Source organism: Taurulus bubalis (assembly GCF_910589615.1).
Source record: "Taurulus bubalis genome assembly, chromosome: 6".
NCBI classification, from domain to species: Eukaryota; Metazoa; Chordata; class Actinopteri; order Perciformes; family Cottidae; genus Taurulus; species Taurulus bubalis.
This window is the reverse complement of record NC_136594.1, coordinates 7,222,682-7,244,058: the sequence shown is the minus strand read 5'-3', so window position 1 is coordinate 7,244,058 and position 21,377 is coordinate 7,222,682. Positions and strand designations below refer to the sequence as shown.

General features: G+C 40.5%; 1 protein-coding gene across 2 annotated transcripts in view; it reads right to left on the bottom strand.

Moving 5' to 3' along the window:
- LOC306737962 (protein kinase C beta type) overlaps positions 1 to 10,438 on the bottom strand; it is a gene marked incomplete at both ends in the record, with an annotated part of 28,014 nt that extends 17,576 nt beyond the window's left edge. Inside the window, 2 exons of one of the 2 annotated variants that reach the window (XM_079219780.1) lie at positions 9,709 to 9,740; positions 10,260 to 10,438. In XM_079219780.1, coding sequence (XP_079075906.1) covers positions 9,709 to 9,740; positions 10,260 to 10,423 — 196 coding nt within the window. The remainder of the gene's footprint in view (positions 1 to 9,708; positions 9,741 to 10,259) is intronic. The other variant, XM_079219779.1, reaches the window with a different exon arrangement.
- Positions 10,439 to 21,377: the final 10,939 nt, after the last annotated feature.

Below are 21,377 nucleotides of genomic sequence, written 5' to 3'. Positions count from 1 at the left end.
TACTTTTAACTCCCCGATTTGAACGTATTCCAGGCTCTTTCCTCACGAGATGAGACGTCATTTCAAAAAATATATTTGCTTGTTTTTGTCAAAACAGCTTCAATAACTAAATGAAATGTATGATGAATAAATCTGTGTAATATATATACACTACCGTTCAAAGGTTTGGGGTCACTTAGAAATGTCCTTATTTTTCAAAGAAAAGCATTGTTGTTCCAATGAAGATAACATTAAATTAATCAGAAATACACTATACATTGTTATTGTGTTAAATGACTATTATAGGTGGAAACGTCTGGTTTTTAATGAAATATCTACATGTACATCTACAGGTGTATAGAGGCCTATTTCCAGAAACTATCACTCAGTGTTCTAATGGTACATTGTGTTTGCTCATCGCATAGAAGACTAATGGATGATTAGAAAACCCTTGTGCAATTATGTTAGCACAGCTTAACACAGTTATGCTGGAGAGAAGCTATAAAACTGGCCTTCCTTTGAGCTAGTTGAGTATCTGGAGCGTCACGTTTGTAGGTTCCATTATACTCTCAAAATGGCCAGAAAAAGAGAACTTTCATGTGAAACTCGCCAGTCTGTTCTTGTTCTTAGAAATGAAGGCTATTCCATGCGAGAAATTGCACAGAAACTGAAAATGTGTCTGAGTAACCCCAAACTTTTGAACGGTAGTATATATATACAGTATGTGTGTGTGTATATATATATATATATATATATATATATATATATATGTATATATATATATATATATATATATATATTCATGTTCCATCTTTAATCAACCCACGTGCCTCTTTGTTTACCTTTTCTTTGATGTCTCCATTATTCCATTGGTAACTGCGTGTTTAACATCACATTGCAATGAATTGTGGGTAATTCCCTTGGGCAAAGTCGGCATCTAACGCTGACTTATGGAAAGGGTTCATAAAGGGCTCAACATGTCTGCCACAGAGCCCTCAAGCACTCGACGATGTGACAGTGGGAGAGAACTGGGAGAGATTGGGATTGGGCCAATAACTATTTTAATAACCTCTGAAGTTATTTATCAACATTTGTGTTTTTCTCAGACTTTATAAGTTAGTAAATTAAATATTTCTAGGTTTGGGAGTGTTAGTTGGACCAAACAAGCAATTTGAAGACATCACTTTCTGACATTTTAGAGACAAAACGATCCAATCAGAATATAATCTGCAGATTAAAAACCGAGGAAAACGATTGCAGTTGCAGCCCTGATCAAAACGGAGCAGTACTAATGAGCCTTAAGCCCTCAGCGGTGGAGACGGTGTGTTTGAGCAGAGCTGCTACCGATCCATCAGATATCCAGCTGAGATCAAACCACGAGTCAGGAAACCTCTAAACTGCACACTCGGGGTCAGATGAAAATAAAGCGCAATCCAACCCTTTAAATTTTGATTAGTCGCTCTCTGCAGACGAAGACGCGAACACGACCGACACCAGAAGTCCATTTAGATAAATAGGGCAGATCGGTCCTCTGTGCTGGAGCTTTGTGGCTCAGCCTCATACCGCCGGTGTACTTTCACATAAAAACCTTCCACAGGGCTGATCCGAAACCACTTCACTGTGACATGTAGACTTAAAATAGAAGTAGGACATCAATATGGTTCAACATTACGAAAATATTAAAAACACACATGTTGCAACAACAGCCACAGCCAAAAACGAAACACACACACACACACACACACACCCGGAGAGAGAGGGTGACATTAAGCTCTAGTTTGATCTTAATTATTCACATTGTCGTTACATTTTCATGAGGCACCGTAGCAACCCGGCGGCCCTTTCCGCAGCTTTCTCGCAGTCGAGCAACGGAGTGCTCGTGTTTGTTGGTGCATCTGTGTGTGTTTGTCTTTGCAGGAGACAGCGAGGGTCCCATCAGTGGACACCTGGACCCCACAGGACATTTTGGTTGGTGCCGTTTTAACGCCAACAACAGACACAACGGTAACTGACACGATGCAAATGAACAGACATAGACACACACACACACACACACACACACACACACACACACTGTGAGGGGAGGGACGGAAAACACAGGGAAACGCAAAGAGAAGAAGACGAAAACAACGAGAGTGAAGAAGAAATAAAGTCAAACAGAGAAACGTGTGTGTGTGGGCAGAAAGGGATGGGGGCACAGCTGGGTTTGAGGCGATGTGAGGGGGTGGAGGATTCATTTGTGTGTTTGCAGTGTGTCAGAAAGACAGAATCAGAGAAGTGGAGCTCCAGAAAACGCGGTGACGGATTGCAGTCACACTTTATAGCTTTTTGTTCATAAATCTGCTCTGTCACTTCGACACACGTAAACACACACACACACACACACACGCTACTGAAAGACAGGCCTAGTGACCTGCCGAGGAGGTCTTTGCTCTGTTGCCTAGCAACCAGGCTGAGCCCTACAGTCGAGTCTACACAACACACACACACACACACACATACAACACACAACGCCCCGTTTTATCTAAACGACAGCGATAAAAGCAAAAAACACAGAGCCGCTCCAAAAAAAGACTCCTGCGATGGACTGCCAGGATGACAGCGGGCCGGCCGTTTCACATCAAGGCGGCCAACGGGACGTTCCTCCATCTTGGATGGGTTACGGATCCACAAACCTCAAACGGGGACACTTGAAATCATCTGAAAACTGAACCGCAGATAACACTCTGCCACTGAACAGCTCTCTACAAAAAAATGAAACGCCAACGTTCTCGCCGTATCCCTTCAGGCCCTAATTACCGAGTCAGCCTCTCGGCCGAAATTCGGAGCCAGAGATATCGGAGGGAAATTGAAACGGCGGCGAAAAGAAACCATTGAAGTGTCAGCAAACTGTTGGTAAAATGGCAACGTCTCGGTCAGTTACATCAAAAAATGTATAATAATTTCAATAATAAAGCTGGGGTTGGTGATGTTGAGAAACCGTCCAGTGTTGCCAACTCCTTTTCTCCATAGAAAGTTGCGAGCGCCCAGAGGCCCTTCAGGCCTCTCCAAAGCCACTCCCCAAAAAGTATTATTGTGTACAGTATGTAAACAACACACACGGCTATTGTTAGTGCTCACAGCTGTCAAGCTAGCAGCTAGAGGAAGACTCCGGTGACGAGGAATGAGCGCACGGGCAGAATATGTTCAGGCTGATTTACAGCCCCGGAACTTTTTTTTATAGAAGATTACTAACCCGACCTTTAACACCCAAACAATCGATTCAGCTAATTTAAAAAGGAGTTGTGTTTGTATCCGTTTTTTCTCCTTGACGAACTGCTACAAAAAAACAACAGTGAAAAGAAGCCAATTTTATGGTTATTTAAACCGGCAATAATAATAATCCAATTTTTTGGGGGGCAACTTCAGGGCAGCGGAAATACAGCAGGCGTCATAATAACACGATTTAGACAATTTATACATAAACATGCAAAAAATATATACATTTGCTTTCAATTAATTTAATTATTTGGATATTGTATATATTAATGCAATATATATTATTATATAAGTATTTCGCCCAGCCGTACTTTGACACCAAAGAAAACATGTTCTTCATATGTGGCTAAACTAATCCGTGCCAACATGATTCTGTCAAAGAGACACTTATCAAATTTCATATTTTTTATTACTAAAAAGGAAGAAAAGGTCTCAGGAGATCCATCAGAAATGCTCATCAAGCATCCGAGCATCATGCGGCTGATTGACATCCGACCACTGAGATACAAAGTCACACACTTGGGCTGTTTTTTTACAGCAGCTTGAAAGAAATGAAGAATATTTTTGTTGTTTTTGAGCTGCAAAAGGAGGCAGAATTACCGGCTGGCGGTTGAATGCCTTCATGCCAATCCGTCACGCTGCCGTTACATCCATGTCTGTCCAAAATGTTATCTCTTCATCCTTTTATCCTCTGAGACATCTGTGTGGAATTGTCATAATTGCCATTTGAATTCTCGCAGTGACCTTTAACCGCCGATATCTTATCAGTTCAACCTTTAGTTTAAGTGGATGTTTGTGCACAAACTTAATCAGTCAATACATTTATTGAGTTATAAGCTGAAAACAGTGAAGAGTATTAATGGAAAGCACTGGCTATCTGCTATGCTAAATTAGATAACATGCACAGTGCTCGTCATGTGACCCTGGTCAGCTGAGGTCGTATTGACAGTTGTCATTACTGAGTGTTTATATTGATCAAGCTAAAACAATTCAACAACCTAACTTAATTAATAATCAGGTAATTCACAGTGATGACAGTTTTGATAAATAGTCATTTCAGGTCAAAAATACCTGGTGCATGTTTTACTCCATCTTTGTAAATGAAATACATTGGTGGTTGTTGACTGAAGGCAAGACAAATGAAGCAAATTGAGAGAAAAATAAATAAATCTACATGAAAAATCATCTTTATTTGCAGCCTTACGATCAGTAAACCGACAATCATCAAACTGTTTCCTGTGACTTGAACCTTTCATCTTCATCTCACAACAATCTGTGTAGTTCTCCAGTCCTATTCAGGCGTATTAACATCCAGTCAGCCATCCTGACTCCTGCTATCTTCAGAGCGCTGACACTGGAAAGATCCGTCGACTTTAGAATTCGTTGTGAAGGAGTTTACTGACGAGCAGGCGTGCTCTGGACTATGTGTTTGCTTTCTCGTCCGCAGCGTCACAAACGCATCTTGTAATCAATATTTTTACGCCGGTCATCCAATCAATAGCAAGGACACCACTTCAGCCGCTGATCAGTCAGCGATCGGGATTCAAAGTCAACTGCAGCCTTGATCCAATAACTGACTAAGACTGTGGCTCAGTGGTGAGCAGGGTTGTCCTTCAAATCTAGAGGATCGGCGGTTCGATCCCCGGCTCCGCTAGCCCATGTCAATGTGTCCTTGGGCAAGAAAACCACAAAATTGCTCCTGTAGCTGCCTATGGTGTATGAGTGTTAGCCTTAGTCCCACCCATCACTGTATGAATGGGTGAATGATGACAAGTAGCTTTGAGTGGGCGGAAGACTAGAAAAGTGCTACAAGATGGGAAGTAGTGTTTTTACTTTTGGCATGTTTCCTGTTTTTGTGAAGTTGTAATGTGGGCTCTGAGGCTAAGTGTACAAATATGGTATGTTTTTCTGAGCTATAGCGTCTTTTTCGATTGTTCCCAATAAGGAGAGAGCGTAAGCAGCTGCATGAGGCCACCTCGAGGAAATGCTCAGCACCTAACCCCCCTTTTTTTTTTGTGCGATCACTGTGAGCGCTTCCACTTGAAAATGCCTAAACTTTTATAGTAAAAAGGTTGGAGATGTTAATGTGGAAAAGTACAGGAGAAGCTCGTCTTGGTCACTACCCTATCAAAGAGTGAAATCACCCGGACAGACTCTGACGCCTTTCTGCTTTTATCGCCGGACACGTCGTCTCTGAAGCGTCATCCTATTCGCTCTGAGGCTGTCGGTCTGAGCGGTGACTCGTCCACACAGACGATGAAGGCGAGCATCCTCCGGCTGGTGAAGAAACTAAGTGAAACAAATACATAGTAGCCCAAATAAATAATAAAAAACAAAAAGGAGCGACGCTCGTCTATCATACGACAGCAGTTAGAGTGGCGATATGTTGCAGTGATATTGTTGTCATAGAAACATTTGATCAAACACTGGGATGAAGTGACATACAGTGCCTGTCTGTGCTTTTCTGCCAGAAAAAAAAACCTCGATATGGACACATGCACTAACATGTACTCATTGCACACTTGATCCTTTGTTTTTCTGTTCTAAAAAGAAGATTATATCTGTATCTACATGACTGGGGAGAGATGGGGAAAGCTTCCCAGACAAGACTAAAAAAAACATGTTAGGTTTTAGTGGAGTTACAGGAGCACATATCAGTCAGAAGTATAATTAATTAAATAAACCACTGATTGCTTTCAGTCATACATGCTGGTAGCTGTTTTAGGGAATCTCTTCCTGTTAATCTGTGTTTTGTAATTTGGAGTTACATCATCCAGATTGAAGTACTTTTCTTTTTTTGTATGATCAAATAGCTGCATATCTGCATAGCTGCATATTTTGCGCTTAGTGTTCCCCCAGTGTTTGTTTTGTTTTTTTAAGTCCAAAGCCGCCAGAGTTGTGAAAGTTGAAGCCCTGAGCTTCTATCTTTCAAAAATATCGGACAATTTAGTGATTTATGTCCTGACGCAGAGATAAAACTTAAAGATATTTTGACTTGTCACAGTCAGAAAACATAACCCCATATAACCATTTGCTTTTTAATGAGTAAAAAGTGTTTTTTAAAAGGTACATTTTCTTCTCAGCTGTTACATCAGATCCGAACTCTGATCACTTCCTCTATTTGCTGTCCGCGCACACACTGAAAGAAGAGAAATATTGACCTGCAGAACAGGTATTCAAAACCACACACCCACAACGCAACTCAAGACACCCATGTCACACAAACATAATTACAAAATAGCGTCTAAATTACACAATCTGCAGCACACGTCAGAACAAGTCGGCACCACGTGACGCACATTCCTCCTGACCAAGAAGCGAGTGCTTCTCCTCCCATTCCCTCTGAACTGTGTCTACACCCTTCCTGTTCCCTCGGCTCTCTTTCAGACACCACCGTTCACACAACTCTCCCACTTTTCTCTCATGTTACGGTTAAATTAATTAAAAGAAAACACACTGACTGAATATTAGGCCTTTACATGTAAAAAAAAAAAAAAAAGAAAAAGGACTCAAACTGTTGTGGTGGTTGAAAGACAGGTTGAAAAGTATTTTTGTGTTTATACAGCTTTTAAATTACAATATTTCACTGTAAAGTACGTCTTAATTACAAGTTTAAAACATAGTCATCAAATGCTGTTCAAACCAAGCCTAAAAAAAACAGATATTGCAAACAAAATGTCCCCAGTTTTATCGTGTTACGACCTGCCAGTCGCCAAATCAAAGCTTCTGCACGTTCAAACTCATCTTACAATTATATTATTGACCTTTTAAACGGCAGCTACACTATGATCCAAAACTCCAGAGCAGCTAACGGATGTTGAGTTGACTTGGTTTTATCCACCAAATCCTTATAGTTTCTGTAAGGAAATAAAACCCAATAAAATAGGACTCAAAAGCCTTTTTTTAAGTCTGTAATATATATATATAAAGTAATTTGAAAAGTTTAAATCCTCAAGATATTCAGTTTACAAGATATAAAAACAAACATAAACCATTAATTGATGATTAAAATAGCTGACGATTAATTTATCAAAACCAAATCAACACTTACTGAGAACTTGAGATGAACCTGCTTGTTTATAAATCTTACTGTTTAACTCGTGTCAACACGTTAGGTCAACAACAACCTAAAGACTTATGTGTCGGCATATATGTTTTAAAATGAACGGGACTCATGAGCTGCTCTCAACTACACGGTCCTTCATCACAAAGTCAGCTCTTACTGGATATTTGAGGTGAGGATTCGTTTGATCCATATCTAAATTGAAATGTAATAATTCCTATTTATGGCTTCAGTGAATATCACAAGAAACCTTTTGATTCATTCGCAAAATCCATACAATTTCTTGATCGTCAACTTGATTTAATCGGCTTGATTAAATCAAGTCGATTGTTTCCCTTTTCCCATAATTTAAGCGAATTAAAAACATCCTTCACTTCTTTTTTTACTGTAGTTTCAATGTGATCATGGATCACTGTGATTTACAATATCGCAAACAACCTTTTGACCTTTTCACCATATCCCAAACTATCCTGTCGGAGACCTAAGTGAGGAAAATAAAATGATTTAACTGAACATTATTGACGAGCTGCTCTTCAGTGTCTGTCAGCATTGATGTGTTGGTCTACTGGTCAAAAGACATCGAGTTTGAGCCAAATCTATTGGTTCATCAACTAACTTTTTAGATTTCTTCAACTAAATGAATTCATCGTTATGTTTTTATAACATTAGAAAAACTGTGAAAAATGGCCATCACAACATCCTCCAACCGAAGGTTTGGGGAATATTTGCAAAAATAATGACATCAACGATAAACCGATGATCAAAATAGTTGGCAATAAGTTATATTTTGATCAACAAATCGATTAATTGACAAAAGGTCTCAGCATCCGCGTGTCCTCGTGAAACAAACTTGTCATCTGCCATCCGTCCACACTGTATTCCCTGTCCTACCTTTGGTCGTATTCTTGTCAAGCGGGTGCATGCACCCTTTTATTTATGGTCACATTTTCATGAACAAACACAACAAACTAGGGGGCTCTTTTTCTTACTTGTATGTGTGTGTGTGTGCGTGTGCGTGTGTGTGTCTGCGTTTGCATGATTGTAGTTTGCATAGAAGTCTGTTGTCTGCAAGCAAAACTGCAGCCGATTGCGCCCATGAGGAGTAGGACCACAGCTTAACTGGTGCAGTTTAACCAAACGTATTCTGATATATTTTCCAATGTGGCTCCATGACAGCTGAGCACATGTTACCCATGAGACGCTCGTGGAGCCGAGTTACAGATTTGCTGTCAAATTGACTGACCGAGGTCCTCAAATCACCTTTCTGTCCAGCTCGATTGATTGTGCATTAACTCCTTTCTATATCTAGAGTGTGAGCAATAACGGCGGACTTTCAACCTCACAAACAACCCTGAGCACCACTTTGTTGAACAACAGGCCGTCTACAAATTAAAGAGTTATCGCTTAACGGTTGGAAACTCACCACGAAACCTGACCTGAGAGCAGCTCTACCTATGGAAGGCTCTGATTGGTCCATGCTCTCTAAAGTGTGTTATAATCAGCTCATGCTAATTCACCACACAAGCTCACTAGTCCAGGAGGTCGTGAACACTCACTCAAGCAGATACAGTGTGGATTTTTTGTTCGACCCTCAATGCATTTCCTGTGAAACCACCAGAGCCTCAAGGAGATGAGGGGACCGCTGATGAAATTACACAACTTTGTCTGACTCTTTCCAGTCAATGAAGCCTTTATTAAAAGAGCATACTGTGGAAACAGCTGGTCATCTTCTTGTCACATGACTGCTCAAGTGACTGGAGCCAGATGAGTCTTGGTGGGTTTCAGAGATGGATCGGTGAAGAGGAGGAAGTGATACCGCGAGCCACATTTGCGGATTTGCTGTAGCGTGCATGTGATTGAGGGGTGTCACTACGTTGCAGCCTGTTTATGAAACCATTTTGTGCAGAGGTCCGTGTCTAGACACCCACCCGTGGACTGTACACACACACACACACACACATCACCACCCGCCCACACACATACCCACCATTTTACAATTGCAATCAGATGTCAGGCTCGACGTTAGGGTGGTGGGAGCTTGAGAAACCTAACTTCCTGGTCTGTCTTCCTCCCATTTCTCCTGGGCCAAAACAGGCATCTCAGCTTTCAGTGCTCCGCAGACTCTTCTACTCTTACGTTTCACACCATCTCTTCAGCCCGAGCCTCCTCGAGAGTGTTCTCGCTCTCATTTATCACTGTTGGCAAGCAGCTACTCGGAGTTTGACACCTGCCCGCCAACACCAACACACCGTCAACGAAGGAGCCAGCAGGTCACTCTAACAGCGCGCAGACCTGCGGCCCCCGAGCACAACAAACACACAGCAACACTCCTTCAGACAGTGAACATCCGTCCACACACCCACAGCCATATGCAGCAGAGGGATTTGTGAATGGGCCACTGCTCTTACCTTGGCACTGGAATCCCTGCTTCCCAAAGCCCCTGTGGACAGAAGACAGGGATGTGAATTTTGGGGGTGGGGATCCACAAGAGATGCACATGCACAGGCATACAGATATGCAATCACACATGGACACACACACACATGGACCCACACATGCACACACACACACAGCTGCTGCTGCAGCAACAGTGGGGCCCTCTGTGTCTCCAGCTGCATTCCTCCACCAGACCTCCAGTTTCAGAGATGGGTGTCGGGGTCGATGCGGTAAACTGCTCGGCGGCTGCCGACAACGCATCCCCCCCCCCCCCCCACCCCCCCACTCCTCCTCCTCCCCCCTGACAGGCCCGCGGTGCTGTCGCATTGTGGGAAAACTGGGGGAATGGCGCATCGCAGTGTTTTTTGACAATGACAATGAATGAAACACTGCAGTGTCTGAACACTGCCGGCGTGGAAGGAGGCCGATCACAGCCGCAGCAAGTGATTCACCTGTGTCCTTTCCCCTCACACACACACACACACACACACACACACACACACACACACACACACACACTCACCAGATGAAGTCCGTGCAGTGGCTGCAGAAGGTTGGCTGCTTGAAGAAGCGCGCGATGAACTTGTGGTTCTTGATCTCGTGCACGTTCTTCTGGCGGAGTGCTCCCTGGCGGGCGAAGCCGCGCGCGCTCTCCGGTGCCTCTCCGTCGCTGCCGGGGTCAGCCATCTTAACGAGGAAGCGGCAGCGGCGGTCCGAGAGGAACGAGGGGTGAGGAGAGCGACGGGAGAGAGGCAGAGACGACGGAGGCAGCGGGGGAGAACGAGTCGCGGCGGTGCAGGTGCCTCCTCTTCTTCTTCCTCCTCCTCCTCCTCCTCCTCTCCGCCCCGCTGGCCGCCGCGGTGTCGCTCGTGCGGCCGGTGTGCTGTCGGTCCGCGTCCAGCTCGCTGCTGCTGCTGCTGCTGCTGCTGCTTCTTCCGGCGGGTCCCGGTGCCGCGCGCCTGCTTCCCTGTTCTCACCAATGTGTTGCTCCTCAGCCGACAACAATCTCTCTCTCCCTCTCCCTCCCTCCCTCTCTCCTCCTCCTCCCCTGTATCTGATACCCTTGTCAAAACTATACCAGATATGAGGGCGTGCGCGCGCAGGTGTTTACATATCTATGAAGCGATCCTCGTTAACAGCACACAAGTTAAACCACATACTGCATACTTTCAGAGGACTAAAACTATAACAGACACGCAGAAACAAAAGGCACAAAAATCACTAACCTGACAATGACTCAGGGGCCCCAGACTCAGGGGCCCTCAAAGCCCCAGGTTCACTTGTTTTTCTTTTCGGTAGCCTAATTTGATGAATTGCAAATTAGTTTAATGAAGCAGGTCCTTCAAAATTAGCTTTTTGTGTTCCTCTGTCTTCCTGTGTTCCACTGTTACTAATGTAATCAACAAATATGATCCCATCACTGCACTGGAATTAAAGGAACAGTTCGACATTTTGTGAAATATGCTTATTTGCTTTCTTCTCCAGAGTCAGAGGAGATGAGTGATATCGCTCTCAAGGCTGTGCGGTAAATATGCAGTCAGCTGTTTCATGAAGAGATAAGCTATGATGAAGTATTGTCCTTACTGTGACGTAGCCAAGACTCCAGGGAGTGACTGGTCCCGGTAAAGAAATAGTCCTGCACATAACCTTCTTCGAGGAACAACACAACCAGAAATACAGACCCCACAAATAGCATTTGAAGTTTAAAGTTCCCCGAGCTACACAACAAAGATATCATGTATTATTTGTGAGGCGTACAGGTTCTGGTGGGCAGAGTTTGCTTCCCTCAGACAGCTGCTGTTTCTCTAGTATTTATGCTAAACTCAGATAAACCAGCTGCTGGCTGCAGCCTTGTGTTTATCCTTCAGAAGTGAGAGTGTATCAGTCCTCTCATATAGCTCTCGGTAAGAAAGAGATACCCCTGCTTTCCAAAGTAAGAAGTGAAATGGCACAAATACACATTGCACAGAGATGAGTGGGATGAGGGCCAGTAGGGGGTCCAAGTATCAGGTTAATCTGTGCCAGGATTACCAACTGCTCCAGTCCCCAGACCTCGAGGGGGGGACCGAAAAGTCTGCATGTCAATCCGTTTTGGTGACTTCATTAATTGCCATTGTGTATAATATCAACTCAGGCCGGTCCTGCATTGTATAGCTCTCTTGGCTGCGTCCCAACCTGGGGGTCGGGACCTTCGGAGCGGCATCAACACAAATCAGAAGGGTCTCGAGAAGATCAACAACAACGTTATCGAGTGTATCTCTTTGTTTTCCTTTGTCTCGTCTTTTTAGGCATATCAAAAAGTAAGATAAATCTGTGAAAGGAACCTCATTCTTTGGTTGAACTGCTCACAACTTAGGGGAGACATTTTAACTAAAAAGACTGTGACTTTAGAGGATAGACATTAGAGTCGTCTAATTCAAACTGCTGAATAACTTATAAACTGTGGAATGTATTTTTGAACAGAAGGAGGGTTGTAGACTTTTTCCTTCCCACAGAAAAGGTTGACGTATACCTGTGCGTATGAAAAGGAGGAAGGATGACAGCATCTAAACCCCTGTACATGTGGGCTCATGACTATTGTTTCAAAACCTCCTCTAATGTGGGTAAACTTTCGGAATATGTAACACAAAAGCAGAACATCAACTGACATCATAAAGGCTTTAAAGTGAGCTTAATTTTCTAATGTTGACACTTTGTTTTGAAGAGGGTGCTTGTATGAAAAGTGCTGCTGTTATTTTAGGTTTCCAATGAGAAAACAAACGATTTAATGCAGCTTTAAACATTCAAGCTCGAGCAAGAATACATTCATTTTAAAGGCAGACTTACACATTAAAGTGACGCATTAAAACTCTAAACATTAAAACTTGTGTATAGATGGACAAGTGTTTGATGCACCAGCTCAAAGTCTTTGCATATGATTTCTTACACCATCATTTGTGTGATTTAATATTTGTATTGAATGCATCTGTGCAGCTGAAAGGCATTGTTGCTGGTCTAGTTGAGGGCTGGTGACAGATGATGAACACCTTTTGAATCCCTTTCCTCACACTAAACCTGGAACATAACAGGTTCAAATATTCATTTCTGTCATTCACACTTAACCTCCTACACATATCATGACCATCCCAGAGGAATTAAAGACACAATTGGTTATGTACGTGTAATCCAAAGTGACCCCCCCCCCCCCCCCAGCAACTAAACTCATCTAATTTTATGGATGCGCAAGAAAATATATTCTTATTCAGGTCAATAGGCTCGGGGGTTTTGCTTTAGTTTTATCAAGGTGCTGATGATCTGTGCATTTAGATGCTGGGGTGTCCCTGTTGATTACAGTTAGACTACGGATTGTGCCTTTAATTCCTCTGGTCACGTTATGTGTAGGAGGTTAAATATTTGTAGCTGTTATGTTCAGGTTTGATGGCTTAAAAAGCTGCCCATCATCTCCCATCTGTCACCACAGAGGATGGTGAAAGAAATAAAATGCAGAAGTTTGACTTGGTTCATCAAACACACAATTACAACTTGAATCAATGCAGGGAGTCTGTCAGGAACATTTAATTTATGCAGGTTGCAAATACTATAAAACTTTACTACTATGTAATATAATAAACCTATTTTACTGGCATTATTGTATATCTTAGATACTTATTTGGATGTTTTACTTATATTTTTTAGTAGTAGTAGTAATAGTTCTTTTTATAGTTTGGATATTTGAAGTTATATTATGCTATTTTATGCTATTTTACTAATATTTTGGGGGATATTTTAACCTAATATTTTTTTTTATGTTGACGATATGGTTTAGTTGTTAGTTTTATGTTTTTATGATATTATAGCAGTAACTCTTGGATATTCTATTATTAATATTCTCTGATATTTCACAGTTTTTTTCTATTTTTTAAATATTCCTAAAATATTTTATTGTAATATCAGAAAAACATACTACAAAATGTGTAAACTATAAGAAGAAAATTGTAATCTATCTCCAAAACTATGAAGTTTTCTGGACTTTAAACAGAAATGAAAGGGGTGTTCTCTGAGCGGACCTGCAGGTTGTTGTTTCTAACGCTGCACACTTCCTCTTCATAGCTGCCAAGTGAGAGGTGACTGTGCAGTTCAGCAGTGAACATGGTGGCAGAAGAAAGAAATGTCATCATGCATGTGCACAAATGACCAACCTCTGCAGAAAAGGGATCTGCCCGCTGGTTAAGTTAAAATAATGAAAATGAGCTTCTCACTGCTTCTGACCTTCTGAACTGTTTTCCTCCTGCTTTCCTTGGTAACCTAAAGCACAGTTTCTACAATATTGACTTTTATGTCATCAAAAATATGCTTTTTTTAAGTTTACGTAGACTATGTATTTTGGTAATAATTGCATGGAAATTAAGAGGGTCAAGTTAATAGTGTCGGTCAGTATTAGTCGTCGTCATTAAATAGTTTTTCCTTATCAGTAGTTCAATGGAAATGATGGTGCCAGCCGTTAATATTAATATCCAGGTGGGAAAGAACTTGAACTTGAACTGACTGAACAGTAACTCAAGTAAATAATCCTATTATGTTATAAATATGTCTTAAGTTTAACTTTGTCCTCTTTGAAATTAAAAACACACTGCAGGCTACATTTTAATTTGTATGTGTTATGAATAACAATATTTCTTAAAAAGTTGTGCCACAGAACACATTCTCAATGTTCCTTTATACTTCTACTACCTCATTAGCAGCGATGGAAAGGGAAAGCATACACTTTCTTAAGGAGGCTAGTGTGTGTACTTAAAGTGAGAATTTATTTATTACTACATTCATGTAAGAGCTATGATTACTTAAAACAATTAAGTAAAACTAAATATGTGAATAGCTAATGAAGTAACAGCTAATAAAAACAGTAATTAAAGTAGTTAAAATGAGCTTCACTATATATATATATATTTGCTTACAAGTAAAATTCTGTTTGCATATGAATATACTAATAATAATATAATAAAATGTTTCAGTTATGTATGGGGTAACGCATTAAAAGATCACTTTCACAAATGATTTACGACTTACATTTTGAGATTCACAAAATGCATTTTAAAATATCTACAGATCAGAATTCTTATTTTTGAAACATAAAAGCAGTCCGATATTTTTAGATTTCCTGTGTGGACAACATGGAGCTGTTGATCAGCGCAGTGTAAAAGTAGCAATACCACATTATAAATATGCACTCGAAATGTTACTTCATAAGTAAATATTTTTGCTTTATATGCAGAACTGATCCTGTCAGTGTTTTATTGTTTGATTATCATTACTGCGAAACACAGTTGGTTGAGGTGCAGCTAATTTGAACTACTTCCTACTGTTGGGTAGTTTAAACTATAACAATCATGTTGGCTCAGCTCACGTTTTGAATTAGAAATTATAGCTGTTAAATAAATGGAGTGGAGTAAAAGTATGTTTCCCTCTGAATTGTAATAGAGTATAAAAAATGGAAATACTCAAGTAAAAGTAAAGTATCTCTTAAAAGTACTTAAGTAGGCCTACTTAGTCAAATGTATTTTATTAATTTCACCAATGCAAAATAAAAAAATAACCTAGAGTAAGTAAAAGTACATAAACTCTAATAGTCAAGTCTAATTGAATACACTTTTGAGGTACTTAGACTTAGGACTATTTCTACTTCATGACATGGATAGTCTTTGTATTTCACAACATGTAAGTGAAGGAAAGTTATTAGTATACGTATAATAAATGTAGTGGAGTAAAGCATACATACATTTCTTTCTGAATTGTAGTAGAGCAGAAATGATGCAAAGTATTGCATAAGTGAAAGATCCTCAAAATTGTTCTTAAACACTTTAGTAAATGTATTTAGTTACTTCCACTGTAGTAACAGTCATTTAAAAATAATGTATTTTGAAATTTAGCCTACTTTGACAGACATGATTAAAATGTGTTGTAAATTATACCACTATCATACCACTGACTATATAAAGCCACGTTTGCTTAATAAATAATATCTCAACCAATTACTTAGCCCCTTTCAGATAATTAATAAAAGTGTTCAACTTCTCGCTAGAAGATAATTGGGAACATTTGCAAGAATCTAGTAGAAACTAGGAGACCCATAAAACAAACAGTTGGCGTGTAAAACGTAGTTGTGCCTGTGTGCAGGGGGCCATACCTTCTTATACACTTTAATATAGCGCCCTCTTGTGGTTGAATATAGAAACGACAGCTATCGTTTTAGACCTTACGTTTGTGTAACAAGCAACAAGCCCCGCCCACCTACCCGCGTCCTATTGGTTGCGGACCCCGGAACTTATGTACACATGAAAATATTGTATAAGTGTCCTACCTCCATCCACCAGAGCAGTAAGTACAAGTCGTCACCCTCTAAATGTTCCTTCAAATTACGCCTGAGACTGAAGAGTGACTGTGTGAGGCGCAATAAACATTTTCATCCAAACTGTCTGCAGTTATGCCGACGTCTCCCGTTAATACGCGGATCCCCCTCACCAGCTTTGGTCATCTCATAACAGAGGTGAAGGTAAGAGCAGGGTTTGATTCATGCATGTCCAGTCTACAGTGGTGAGAATTACATTAAATAAGCACTGGTGGATTGATGGAATACAAATGTATCTGTTTGAATTTAAAAAAATCTATTAATTTAGCAATTTAGATTGTTTGCATAAAACAAATATGTATTTACATATCACTTTCTCTCTCTTTTTACTTTTATTTTTCTCTGATAATGTTACTCATTAGGTGGAGCACCTTTCACGACCTGAAACAATAACTCATTTATTGCTTTTGGCCTGATCATAAAAAAATAACGTAAGATAAGATAGAGGCGGTATTGATCTCTAAAGTCACTTTACAGCATTACAAGAAACTGAAGGTATAAATATTTAGAGTGTCTAACATATGTAAAATAGCAAATAGCTACAATCCCCAAACCAGGCTGGAGTTTTAAGTATTGGAAGAAATATTCAGATACGTAATAAGTCAAAGTACTGTAGTGTAACTGAATTAGAATCAGAAAAACTGTATAGATCCCAGGGGGAAATTGGTGAGTTACAGTTGCTCTAACATATAGGCCATATGAAGAAATATGAGAAAAAAATAGAATTAAATGACTATGTAAAATGTAAATGTTGTACATAATGATCCAATATGCATAATTTTAGATAAGGAAGAAATATTATATCCCAATTTATTTGTTGACTTAAATGTATTTGAGTAAAAGTAGAATACGTGCTACGGAATTGAATTGGAAGTTTAAAGGTAGCAGTAAATGTACAATTACCTGAAAATTGTACGTATTATTTTCCACCACTGTTTTTAGAGCCTTTCCACTGAAAACAGCTGCCTTCTATCTTATCTGCACAGTACCCTCGTCCCGTGATCTCATCTGTGTTTAAGAGTTTTAACAGAGGTGTCGGATATGCTCATTATGACAATTTTATCATCGCTAAATTCTTAATAGAATCAGGTAAAAAAAACAAGTGCACCAGCTGCTGATTTCTAAATGATTTAAGCTGCCATCCTCCTCCACCCCATCATGCTCCAGTCAACAACGTGGTTTCACTTCGTTAAATCTCTATCAGGCTTGAGGGGAAAGAAAGGGTTTCCTCTCTACTCGGCTGATACCAGGAGCAGAATAAATCAGCACTCTACCGAGCAGAGCAGCCGCGTCAGCACTCTGCTGTCACCCCCGGCACACTCCATGCAAGTGTAATGTTCATAATGCCAATTATTCCCCCTCATGAAAACTGTAAACCAGATGTTCCAGAAGAACACTTCACTTCATGGAATTCAGTGTTTTTTAATTGAAAGAGAAAATGTAAGAAGATGACCAAGATACCTTTTAAAGTGATAATTCATTTTTACTGACATGTGTAGTACAGACTTTTTTGAAATACAAATTTTCACTGTAGTTGCTGAGAGTTGGATGAAAAGATTGATGCCACTCTTGTGTCTGAAGACAGTTAGCTTAGCATAAAGACTGGAAGCAGGAGGAAACAACTGTAAGATAGCTTTGCACACAACTTCCTCCAAAACTACAACTTTGTTTTACAGGAGGTTATGTGCTGAGCTGTTTTATTTACACTCTTTTTTTTTTGAGGGTGCAAAGTGTTAATATTGTGTTTTGGAGGTGCTAGTAGGCGGATGTTGTTACCTTTGGACAGAGCCAGGCTAGCGGTTTCCCCCTGTTTCCACTCTTTATGCTAAGCTAACTGTCACCTGACATGAGGGTGGTATCAATCCTTTCCTCGAACTCTCAGCAAGAGAGAAATTACGTGTATTCCACAAATGTCAACGTATTCCTTTAAATCTGAAGCTAGGCTAGGAGGTTAGCTTAGCTTTGGATAAAGACGCAGAAGGAAACATCTGTGCAGAGCTGCTAACAGTCAAATCTAGCCTGCTGTGAAACCACAATTTATAATTTGTACACTTGAGTGAATTAAACACTTGAGTTTTAGAGGTGCTCACAGGCAGAATTATTTTTCGTGGCTGATCCCTCCTTTTCTCAGTATGTATGCTAAGCTAAGCTAAAGGTCTCCTGGTGCTAGCTTTATATTTGCTTTGAGTCTGCTCATCCCACTACATTTCTCAAAATGTCAAACTATTTCTTTCTCAGCTACATGTTGTGACAAGCTAGTTTTAAGTGTTTGCTTGAAAAAGGCATTAACTTCAAACACTATCATCATTTTTAGTGACATCATTTAGATGAATTAGATGTTTTCCTGTCAGTAGTTATGAGAAAAGCCTGGCTTTCATGTACTTCTGTTGCAGCTGGGATATTTAGTTAATACAACTCAGCATATGCATTAAAAGAAGAAAAAAAACATTCAAACTCTTCAGCCAAAGGGAATTACAGCTAAGCTTTTATCACACAGTTAAACTCTCGTGAAAAGAAAAAGACTGTAGAGTCTGTGGAGAATGAGCTCCGTGCTGCAGCAAGTCCAGATGATTAGCTGGAGCTCTGGCTGATGAATAATTCAGTTTCATCTAATTCAAAGCATGTGTTGGATGTGATTTGCATCCCCATAAACCAATTTGTCACCTCGGCCCTGCCTCGCCATGCCACTTAACAAACCGCATTTTTCAACATGCGAAAAGTATTTTGTGTTTGCAACTGTCTCTGGCACATTTTGTACCTCCTCACTAAAGGACGGGCGCTAATCGAGGTTACATTGAGACTCGCTTATTGTTTCACATTCATTTTGATCATGCAGGTCTCAGGTTATGTGGGCCGGGCAGTGCAGTGTCACTTTTCTGTACAGTCATTCGCTCATTTGCACAGATAGCAGAGAACTCAGTGGGAGCAACTTGGGGTTCGGTGTCTTAATCACCAGACAGTCGGGTTTTTGCTTTCATTTTCATTTTGACGTGGTTTATTCGATTTACTATTTTTGTATATGTCTTTGAATGCACATTGAGTTTACTTGCAGTTAAATGCTGTTTATAAACCACATTATTTCGTCTTTAATCTCCTCAAACACATTTTTCGATATAACTTTGTTGTCACGATATCAAGCAGTGTGGTAGCAGTGCTTCCTTTTTTTTGTGCATTTCAGAAGCAGCTGTTTGGCATCGAAGCCCCGGCTTCTGTGGAACTGACTGGTTTGAAGAAATACTTTAATAGCTACACTCTGCAGGGTCGCAGAAATGTACATAAAACACACACACACATATACACACACACATGCTGCATTTCATTTGTACATTGATTTACATTTTTACATATCAAGTCATTGAGAAATATCTCACTTTTTTTCTCTGCTCTCTTACAGTGTGTCTTGGTTACTTATGGGATCGTTGCTGTAACAGCAGCTGCCTACTGGATGCACAGACAAAACAAAAAAGAAAGCCAGACGTCCAGCTCCACGGTCTGAAACATTGGCCTCTTACAGTCACGTTCATGTTCACTGAGGATGAATGAAGATGTGAAGAATCAGAAGGAAACAATGTGACATTTCCTCCGTGTGGGAGAGAGTTTTCAGCTGAAATGTACTTATTGTTAATAAATGCTTTGTAAATGTTAGAAGCTGACTGATCAATGCTTTGTGATATTGTGAGAAGTCACACTTGTCACCATAGCATCAGAGAGTGTGTGTGCAGTTAGATTATTTCCCCACAAGGTGTCCATCTGCCTCTGATTTAAAAACTGTAACCAAACCAAAATGATGTATTTCATCTATTTATATACACTATGTTACTACCCATATTCAAAATGTCAATCACAAAAAACATACAACATGAAAGGTGAGGAGGAGGAATGGGAGAGTAAAAGAGTGAGAGTGCAGAACAGGAGGGAAACAGCGAGTTATGAATACAGGGATGTAAAGAGACAGGAAGTGATGGAGAAAGGTTAAAGGGTGAGTTGTGGAAGGTGTGTGTGTGTGTGTGTGTGTGTGTGTGTGTGTGTGTGTGTGTGTGTGTGTGTGTGTGTGAGAGAGAGAGAGAGAAAGTGTGAGTGAGTGAGAGAGAGAGTTTGTGTGTGTGTGTGTGTGTTTTCTGCACCTTTTTTCTTCTTTCTCACGGAACAAAAAAGCTTTAGAGATTTTTGCATTTAGAAGGGAAATGCATACAAATCCAGTAATCTTGCACATTTTATGTATTTTTGTGCATTTAGTAGTTCAACCGGTGAAGGAGCTCAAACTATATGAATAAGTTCTTAGCATATAAGTTACAAGTAAAGATATGTTTACACGTAACTGTTTGTTTCGTGTTAAGTGTGCGTTTCACCTCTTTATTAAAGAAGAAAACACAGCATTATTATAATGACATGTACAGTAGATATTGATGATAATAAATGTCTGACTGTTTCCCATTCATTTTGGAGGAAAGGAGCAGTTTGCATAGTTACAATTATTTGCTTTCAAGTTAAACGAGTGAAAAAAAAAGCCTTCAATGTATTTTGCATTTCGACATAACTTTTGAATTATGCATTTCTAGGCCACAAACGAGTCGAACGATGTTCTGGTATTAAGTAAACGGTCTACACGCGACATTCACACGCACAGAGGAAAAAAAACAAAAACGCGCAGCGGCTGCATCACGTGATTTAAGAGAATCAGCCCGAAAAAATAAAAGTGAAAGTAAAAATGCGCGCGTGTGTGTTTTGTACGCGCGTGCGTGTGCGTCTGTCAGTTAAAGTCTTATTGGAAATAACAGATAACACGCATGCTGTTACAGAGACAACATGTCAGACCGTTGGAAAGAGCGGCTCCACCCCCGGTACCGGACCAACCTCAACCGAAAGTAAGTCGCTCGTTGTCATGAAGAGCTGCGACCTCCGGCAGGGAAGACGCTGACTGGAGCCTCTGCTGCTGCGACTCGCCACGACTCTCCACGGGCAGGTTGTTTGCAAAGTAAGTGAACTCTGTGTTTCATGAAAACATATTTTACTGGAGTCGGTATGAAGCTTTCGTGCGTCAATGACAAAAGCTCACTCCTTCATTCATCTGAACTCAAAAGGGACACACCTATCATGCAGAGACACACACGTTATTCTCCTTTGGAGGCTCTTGCTGTGTATAACTTTAATTTAAATAATTCATTTAATTTAATTTAAACCTCTCCCAGGTCAGCTCAACTCATATTTGTATTCCTGTGTGGCTACCACGTATCACCTTATTCCCTATGGTTTAAA